General features: G+C 41.7%; 1 protein-coding gene across 1 annotated transcript; it reads left to right on the plus strand.

Moving 5' to 3' along the window:
- Nucleotides 1–5,485: 5,485 nt before the first annotated feature.
- Nucleotides 5,486–9,707, plus strand: LOC112078555 (motor neuron and pancreas homeobox protein 1). Its single transcript, XM_070442080.1, has 2 exons — nucleotides 5,486–6,857; nucleotides 9,617–9,707. Exons 1-2 carry the CDS (start codon nucleotides 6,341–6,343, stop codon nucleotides 9,703–9,705), a joined length of 606 nt encoding a protein of 201 aa, XP_070298181.1. The 5' UTR covers nucleotides 5,486–6,340; the 3' UTR covers nucleotides 9,706–9,707.
- The last annotated feature ends 556 nt before the right edge of the window (nucleotides 9,708–10,263 follow it).

The raw sequence follows: 10,263 nt of genomic DNA on the forward strand, positions 1-10,263 counted from the left end.
ACGCCCTTCACTTACTTCCTATTGAAAACATCAGAGGATTCAAGGAAAGGAAACCTGAAATGAAGGATCYGACTTAGAGACAGTCGTCATGTTGGCCAGACAACCATAGACGTACATCTGCTCTATGTTGGTACCAAAGGTATCAGGGGGACAGTTGTATTATAGCTATCGTACAGTAGTATTATAGTTTTACACATAGTTTGCCAATACATATGTAGGATCTTAATTTGAGCATTTTCTCACAGCAGGAAAATATAATTATTCTTTGGATTATAATTTATAGACATTTTTGTAGGGGTTGATACATTTTTTAGTTAGGGCATATCTGTAAGGGGTGCGTAATCGGTGGCAGGGAAGTCAGACGCAGGAGAGCAGAACTTGGTAATAGCCAGAGCAGTTTAATAGCAAAACCCACGGCATAAAAATAACAAGACATTTGGGTACAAAAACCCGTCAACACGTGCACAAGCACTTACAATAAACAATCCCACACAAAGACATGGGAGGAACAGAGGGTTAAATACACAACAAATGATGAGGGAATTGAAACCAGGTGTGAGGAAAAACAAGACAAAACAAATGGAAAATGAAAAGTGGATCGATGATGGCTAGAAGACCGGCGACGCCGACCGCCGAGCGCAGCCCAAACAAGGAGAGGACCCGACTTRGGCGGAAGTCGTGACAATATCAAGTCTGACATTTTAAAATGGAAATTACAAACTTTAGAAGCATTTTTAAACCTTGAATACACTTCAAGTTTGCATTTCCTGGAATGTCCTTCATAAACAGGGAGATCAAATTATGTGTAGTGTTTAGCATTGTGTCTGACCTGCTCTTGCAGTGATTCCTCTCAGAGTTACCAAAAACTGTGTGTGTGAAGCAACATGTCCTGTATCCAGAATGTTATCACAGAGTCTCAAGTTCAGGGAGATAAATATTCTGGAGGAGGCGATGCACAGCGTTGTTTTATAGAAATAAGCGACCTGTTTTATAGAAATATACAACTGTTTTGTAGAATATAGCACTGTTTATAGAAATAAGCAACTGTTTTATAGAAATAAGCCCACTGTTTTATAGAATAAGCAACTGGTTTATAGTGAAATAAGCAACTGTTTTATAGAAAAAGCAACTGTTTGTAGAAATAAGCAATACAGCAACTGTTTTATAGAAATAAGCAACGTTTATAGAAATACTAGCAACTATTTTGAGAAAACAACGTTTTGAAATAAGCAACTGCTTATAAGAAATAAGCAACTGTTTACTAGAAAGAAGCAACTGTTTTATAGAAATAAGCAACTGTTTTTAGAAATAAGCAACTGTTATAAGAAAAAGCAACTGTTTATAGAAATAAGACAACTGTTTAGAAAAACACTTTTAAGAAATAAGCAACTGTTATAGAAATAAGCAACTGTTTTATAGAAATAGCAAGAACTGTTTTATAGAAAAAGCAACTGTTTTATAGAAATAAGCAACTGTTTATAGAAATAAGCAACTGTTTTATAGAAATAAGCCACTGTTTATAGAAATAAGCAACTGTTTTATAGAAAATAAGCAACTGTTTAAGATAAGTCACTGTTTTTAGAAATAAGCACCTAAAGTGAGGGGCTAATTCATGTATGTGCATTCCAGGAACATTATCAGTCAACAGGTGTGTGTGTGTGTGTGTGTGCCGCGTGTGCGTGTGCGTGTGTGTGTGTGTGGTGTGTGTGATTTACTTTTTTGACTGATTCTGCTCTTAAATCCACCTCTGCGAGATCAGACATGCAGGTCCTTATCTAGCAGCGTTGAACAAACCCTGAGGACCAGTAACCCAGAGAGAGTCAATAAACTGCTGACTGACTGGGCACGCAGATCACTGCAGACCTGCTCAAACACTACTTAAAATCTTTTCAAACTACTTTAAACGTTTGTTTACTGCGCCTGGATTGCCAGGTGATGCAGATGTGCACTTTGGGACTATTCTATTGGTTCCATTGCACCAGGTAACTCTTAATGAAGCGGAGAAATGTATTGTCAATATTTTTGAATACTAATTGAACCCAGGTCTAGATCACACAGGGAACACATGGCATGAGAACCAACCCCAACCTTTATCGTCCTGTCATGTAGATCACAGCCCCAGAGCCGTGGTAATGATTGAAAAATATGCCTGTATGACGATAAGCTCTTTAATGTTTCCTAAAACTCCGCCGGCACTAACGTTAAGGCCAGAGATCTAATTATTAACTGATCAAACTTTGACTTGTAGTGCAATGCGGGCCGCTCTCCACGAACGACTCAACCACCTGCCTGTGGGCTTGCAGGGTGTGTGTGTGTGTGGTGTGTGTGTGTGCGTGCATGCGTGCGTGTGTGCAGTGCGGTTGTGTGTAAGTGTAACGGATGTGAAATGGCTAGCTAGTTAGCGGGTACGCGCTAAAAGCGTTTCAATCGGTTACGTCACTTGCTCGAGATTTGAAGCAGGGTTTCCCCTTGCTCTGCAAGGCCGCGGCTTTTGTGGGGCGATGGAACGACGCTTCGTGGCGACTGTTGTTGATGTGTGCAGAGGGTCCCTGGTTCGCGCCCGGGTCGGGGCGAGGGAACGGTCTAAAGTTATACTGTTACATATGCGTGTCCGTTACGTGTGTGTGGTGTGTTGAGACAAGGGCAGCTCTGCAAGTACTCCTGTCTTTGTGAGCAGGTATGCCAGGGTGTTTTTGTGAGTCCATCTAGCCCTACATGGCCAGCAGGACACTCTGGGCTTCTTATTAAAAACATATCAGCACCCCTGTGCTGTTAGGAGAACATCTAACCAAGAGGGCAGGCTAAATGACTGAAATCCATATACAGTTTCTAGTGCCTTATACCTGCTGACAATGTTGACACAAAACAAACACAGAGCAAATCTTAATTTGAGATTGTGTGCATAACTCTTAATTTCGTGTAAATGTCATTTTACACCCACAGATGTCAGGATAGGATTCGGCCCAGTGAGTCTACGGCAGCGGCTGAGACAGAATTCCATCGGATGCAACAGCAGCAGGAGGGGTTTTTCTACTGAGGGACGAGCGGTGATGATGTGAATGTTTGTTCTCCTGTGTTGTTTGAAGGTGGATGAGTGGTGGGTGCGCGGTAGGGTGGTGGTGGTGGGTGCGCGGTAGGCTGGTGGTGGTGGTGGTGGGTGCGCGGTAGGGTGCGTGCCACGGTAGAAGCGGCGCGTTGCTAAGTGTTCAAACCTAGGGACCTGACATCGGGGGCAGCGGTGCCATTTCGATCATTGATTCAATTTAATTTGTGCACCTCAGACACGGGGTGCGGATGACGGATTTACCCGCGGCCTGGCTATTTAAATTACTTTTAAATCATAAAAGCAAAGAAACGAGGCGCGAGGGGAAGAGGTTGGGAGGAATAGGCAGAAAGCACTCGCGCGGCGGCGGCTGATTTCCCTGGAGCAAATTAGCTCTATATCAGACCTGGCGACAGGCGGTATTCTGGGTGATAGGGAGCAGAGAGGGGGTGGAGGGGTTGGTGAGGGAGGAGGGCGGCCGCCCCCCGCGTGTCACTGCTTCAATCTTCTAGGGGTCAGACGCAACAACAATAACCACATACACCACCTCGCTGTGAGCGACGGTCTACAGCGGGGAGAGGTGACCATTTAAGCGTTTTATGCATCTTCCTAGGCCTGATTTCAATTTCTTGAGATATAATTTAGAGCCTTTCGGATTAGGCCGCGTGCCCCTTGGATTTTATGGGCCTAGTCCACTACTCTTCCAATTCGTGGGGCTCATTCACTATTTGATTATTCAACTGTGCTTCAAGTCATAAGTGCTATTGCCTACATCTGAGTACTTATACTAATATTTTATAATATTGGAATATTCATTATAAGTCTTTGACAGTTATTATAAAAATACAAAAATCCCTCTAGGATTTATTTTCTATTGTCAACATTTTCACAATTAGGCTAAATAAATCACAAAAAGTGATTTGTGGATGATGTTTTGTATCCTTGAAATATTCCTGGATAACATTGTTCCGATAATTTGAAAGTAAATTATCTAATCAAAATAATGTATGCCTGTTTTCACAACATAACTAAAGTCTGGTTTTATTCAAATCTACCCGTTTGTGTTTAAAAAAATATGCAAGAATAAATGCACAGGCTTTAGGATAATAGTAAAAAAAATATTTAGCAAATATTACTGCTTTCGAAAAAGAGTTTGAAAATATGACGTTATTGTTAAATAACGAATATGAAATTACTTTCATTTTATTATTTATTCAGTTTATTCAAAAGCAAATCGAAGATGTGTTGTGTATAGGTTACCATGGCATTTTTAGGCCTATACTTTAAACTATGTTTTTCAAAGATTGTTGCTGAGTGGAGCATCATGGATAAATACATATGAGTTGATCAAATAGTGTATCATGTTCAGTAACATATTGGCCATTGTGATACAACTATGAGCAAGTGGGCTTTATGTTTATTTCATAAAAATGTCAAAATAACTATCACTTAGGACCTATAACAGTTGCTAGATTATTGGACTCGTGGTAGATTTGGTCTGGGGGTAGTAATTACAATGTATCTCAGGAGTTAATGCCATGACGACGACGTATTCTGCATCACCTGCCTGACCTGTTAGAAACCGGATATTTGTTATTTTTTGAAGTGCTTACGGCCCAACAATGTTCACATGACCTGAGTGAGGACCACCTACAGTAGGACTATGTCTGCTTTCGTTCACACACCTGTGCGCATTCCTCCTCAGGGGTCAGTCAGATCCTGCAGATTGCGGTTGTTAAAGGTGGGAGAAACAGGGAGATTCCCATAGTTCACTGACCGGAGCCGGGAGGAAGGGATGCTGTGTGGTTGCACCACATGCAAACATATAGAGAGCAAAGCAATTGTTATTCTGCTTATTATTGCTGCAAATATCTTAACATCTTATGATACACGTCTAAAACTAACCGTGCTGATTTAAAACGAGTTGTCAAGCTTAACTAGGAATATGGCAGACTAATAACTGACCAATTATTATTTAAATCATGATGTTTTTCTGATTACCTTAATTTATTATGTTTTTACATTATTACCGATATGCTTGGGCCTATGTAAATAGGCCTAATACGTAGATGAATTGAATGAGTCTTGGACATGGAAGAAAAGACACCTGGAGTGTGACACGCTATTCTATGCTAAATCAACTTTATTAATTCACTCTTTTACGGTTGATGTATAATTCTAGCTCATAAAGATGAATTACATTAGTTATTCAACCTGGAGAAACCCATGGGTTTTAAAATAAGCAAATCGTTAATATTGTGCTAATTAAAATATAAATGACTTGCCAATATTTCTCTTGAATAGACACGCAGAGCAGATCATGACAGCAGGATGTATTTGATTAGGCCATAAATAGATGTCCAAAATATGGCTTGAGATCCATGTGCAAAAACTACAAATCTGTAACATACTTTTATTATTTTCATCATCATTGTTATTATTATAATCACAATGTGGTAACTTATGTTTAAATAATCATCATCATTATTATAAATATTGTATCAATTTGTACTAATAGCTATGTAATAACTATAACTACAGTATTTGTTCTATTATAGCCTAGACCACTTGTATCTTGTTATCTAATTCAGGCGCGTTCATAACGCAACAACACATACAGTAGAAAAGGATAATATTGCTACCAGCTCTCACAGTCTCACGTCACAATTAAAACACAGCAGAAAGTGTTGCTGACAGACAGAGGGAAAGAGGTTGGACATTTCTCACGCAGGAGACGTGTGAGGCGCGTTCAGAGGTTTCTTGAGTCGCGTGGAAATGAGAGAGTAATTAGTTAATTAGAAAACGGTCGACTAAACTCACCCCTCGAGTACCTGCATTAGCCAATCACAGCTCAGACAGCCACAGGGGTGGGGGAGACGGCGGCTGAAGGAGTGAAACACTTGCTTTAGTTGGTTAAGTTGCTATTAAACACCAAGACCTGGCTGTTAGTCATCACATGTGATGTGAATGTGCGGATAGAGGACAACAGAAACCAAAWGGACACTCGGAAAGCATTGCAATTTAATATTTTGTTGTATAATTTTATTTCCTAATAATTTAAGCTCTTCAGMGTTCTTCAGAGAATATTGTACCAAAACTGTTACAGGTAGGTGATAGCGAGGGGGTGAGCTAAGCTAAGGAGCTTGCTATCGAAACGCATACTAAAAGTACCTTGTCTCAATTGTATTTATCATTGCTCTGACTTATTTTGGTTACGAGAGGGTTGCACTGGCATCCTCAGAGTGACTTTTATAAAAAACTGAAACATTTAAAACAGAAGATTGGAGTTGGAGCTGMATGCGCTCTGACGCACAGAACAAGTGTACATTGGCAGGTCTGACCTTTGAGCAGCTCGCGGCAGTTTTCCTGATGAGAGTCGGTATGGAGAAATCGAATAATTTTCGAATCGATGCTCTGCTGGCCGACGAGATTCACCGGGCGAACAGAGACCTCTCCCCAGGTCTGAGCAGTGACAGCCCTGCGGGSAGCCCCGTGTCCTGTCGGCGAGCGGACACCCCGTCCCCGCGCAGGACGCCCATCCATCTTCAAACCGGGATAATCCCCAAACCGGGACTACTGAACCTCCCTCACACAGGACTCGCCTCGCTACCCCAAATGTACCCTGCCCCTATGTACCCAATGTCGGCTTTGGGTGGACAGCACCCTGCCTTCGCCTACTCCGGCTTCACACACCTTACCCAGTCGTACCCAGACCACCTGAAGGCGGCTGCCATGGCAGGGTCTCTCCCCCTGGAGCACTGGATCCGGGCTGGAATGATGATACCACGTCTTCCAGACTACAGTTGTAAGTATAGTACACCTGTGGGCTAGGCAGCACACTCAATAGGCTATACATACTCTTGTCACAAATATATCAACAAACGAAACATCTTTAAAAGAGAGGCATTATGCGCTAGGCCCATGGGGTTTCTTTTAAAKTCAGGGATCTAAATGGAGTTGAACTGTCTGTTGGTGATGTGTTTTTGTGCTTGCTCAGAACACATAGGCAATATAATTAATATAGCCAAGCAGACGCAAAGCTAAGCCTAATTGCTGTAATCAATCATGTTTTTCAAATAGGTGTGGCGGGTATCAAGCAGAAATTAACTTACGCCCAGATACCGGAGGTTTATTGGTAGGGAAGGGATCGTTTGATCACTTAACAACCACTTCCAAAGCATTGAACCCAACCGCCTAGAGGTGTCGTAAAATCACTTATTGTTCCTCATTGCATGTAATCCAAAGGTGAGAAAAAGCAAATACAGGTACACACACACACACACACACACACACACACACGGCAAATGTTGTAAACATAATCAAATATATGTTCTAAGATTAGGCTAAATGTTGCAATTAACTTTAGCTAGGTGTGCAAAACTTAAACCTATTTGATACCAGTATTGATAACAAAACTCAATATATTATAACATCTCTCATAACACATTTTACAAAAAAAATTAAAATGATAATAATCTGAAGAATAACACCAACAACAACAATAATAATATACGAATAATCATACATTTTCCAATTTGTAAATCATGAATACATCTAATACGTAGGTTATTGTTAACAATACGTGTTATTATATATTTATTATTATAATATTGTGTTACTAATTGTATTCATATTATTTCTAACTATTGCTAACATTTTTACCAATCAGACAAGATCTGTTGTCAAATCATTTTTATTTCAATATAAAGGCAAGCACAATGGGCTACATACAATGTGTTATCAATGAATTGTAATATTTCCATGTGTATTATATCATGCTAGAGGCTTATGTTAATCCACCTTTAAGGGCAATATTTTACACAGTCTTTTTAACTGCTTTCTGAACAAATAATAGTGCACATTCAATCTCGATGGTATAACGGTTTGTTCGTTTGTTCAGTCATTAATACACAACGTCTGAAAAATATGAGGCTATTTAAATATCATGTAGAGGTATAGGCCTAATATTGTTTAAGTGTAGTCTCATGAAAAAGTTTGGATCGATTTACTGCTAACTGTAATATCATGTTTTTATTTTTGGCCTTGTTCATTTCGCTATAAACGTCAACTCGATGAACATTGTCTTTGTACTGAGGAGGAAACTGATAAAACAAACACCTAAAACATTCTGCTAGTTCACCAATAAAATCACTAAAGCTTCATCGAATTTTCATTAAGTTATGGTTGCTCGCGCTTTTTATGGCCCTCGCGCCCAGCTTCTGCCGTGTCCTCTGTCAACAATAACTGGAGTTAAGCTATTATAGTTAATGATGGCGAGAGAGTGCCGGCATGTGTGTGTGTGTTCTCCCTCAACAGCTTATATTGCGACTTCCTATGTCCTTGTGTATTGCAGAAATAGACCCATTGAAAGCAGTCTGAGATTAAATTCTAACTTCACATGCATTGTCCAATAGCTTGGGAATTTAACCAAGAACACAGGGCTTAGTAGCCTAGACACCTCATTGGAAGAAACATGAGTGGGAGTAATTAAGCTATTCATTAGGGCCAGACGAAAAAAAAAGCATTGTAACTTTTATACCCAGGTTGTTCACTAAAAATGATTCCACAATGAAGAGTATTTGTGACTGTACTAAGGTTCTCTCCTCTCTTCATCTCGTCTTCTCTCTCTCTCTCTCTCTCTCTCTCTCTCTCTGCTCTCTCTCCCTCTCTCCTGCTTCTTCTCTGCTCTCTCGCTCTCTCGTCTCTCTCTCTCTCTCTCTCTCTCTCTCTCGGTCTCGTCGTCTCTTTCTGTCTCGTCTCTCGTCGTCTCGTCTTTCCCTCCTCTCCCCATCTCAAGCACCCCAGGCAGGCTCCTGGAAAAAGTGGTCGGTAGAGCCCGGACGGCTTTCACAGTCAGCATGCTCTTGAGCTGGAAGACAATTGTAAAACTCAAAACAATACCTGTGGCCGACCCAAGCGCTTTGAGGTGGCCACGTCTCTCATGCCTGACGCGAAACACAGGTTGAGGGGAGAAAAGGTTGTCATTCTTTGGTGTGTCTGTGTGAGCGTGTATAATACCAGTAATGGTGTTGTGGATTTCCACCTGCAGGCTATTCAGCGCTGTCCTCTTAGTCGCCTATGTTTCTCTGGGAAGAACCTAACTGTGAACAATGATCCCATGGTGGTGTTTGTCCTTTGAGGTAGGGAGCTGTCTGTCTATTGGCATGCTGTCTGTTTAGTCACCTGGAGAGTAAGTGATTGAATGTCACGACAGTAGCCATCAGACCGCGAGTTCCTTATTTTAGCTAATATATTAACAGCTCTCTTGTTTCACCTGCCTCAATGCTAGTCGCAAATACCGACCCCTAACGGAAAGCAGTGTGACATGTTGATTTAAAAGATCAACTCCTCTGTGTTCCGAACATATTCAGCACGTTTGGATGACTTCTGTTCAAGGAAAATCTTCTGCAGTGAGAACGGTTGTTTTGGACATTTCAGCCCGGTTTAGTAGACAGAATGCGAGCCGGCAAATGTACTAAAACTGATTTTGGGCATAGACGAGATAGAGACTGCCAGGTACCTCTACTGCCTGCGTTAGTGTGTGCTGCCGAGCTGCGTGTTCTGTCTCTCCAGGTAAAGGATTCTGGTTCCAGAACGGAGGTATGAAGTGGAAGCGCAGCCGCAAGGCCAAGGAGCAGGCATCTTGCATCTGCCCGGTCTGAGGCGGAGCCGACTACGCCACCGGGGGAAAGACCGACCAATGGCAAAACAGCTGAAGAATAGGACGAGCTTCCACTTCAGGATGACGAGGAGAAGCTAGACCTAGAAGAAGCAGAGGAGGAGGAAGAGGAAGAGGAGGAGGCGCCACATACAGAGTTGTCGGAGATTTACCATGGGTGCGCGCGTGGGGTTGCAGCGTTCAACAGACCTTTCTGAAGCTCACAGCGGAGCTTGGTTACAACACCCGCACAGTCCCGTTTTCTGAAGGACGACTTAGTGGGGTGACAGGGGGGGACAGGAAGAAATAGGCGCAGGGTTGCTGAAAAGACAAAGCACACACAGAAGGAAAACGCCAGAGACAACTGCTTGCTTGACACTGGCTCTGGAGAAAGTGGGGTCTATAGTGTAAAAAGAGAAAATAAATGGATGTGCATTTCAAAAAAAGCCTATTGACAGTGTTTTTTGTGTACATAATGCTTACGCAAATGTAATGTTTCTGTTTGACCCTGACCGGAGTTGTTTAAGCAAGGTGGTTTTCCAAAAACTGTGGGTCGCCCGCC

Source organism: Salvelinus sp. IW2-2015, unplaced genomic scaffold (assembly GCF_002910315.2).
Source record: "Salvelinus sp. IW2-2015 unplaced genomic scaffold, ASM291031v2 Un_scaffold5863, whole genome shotgun sequence".
Lineage (NCBI taxonomy): Eukaryota > Metazoa > Chordata > Actinopteri > Salmoniformes > Salmonidae > Salvelinus > Salvelinus sp. IW2-2015.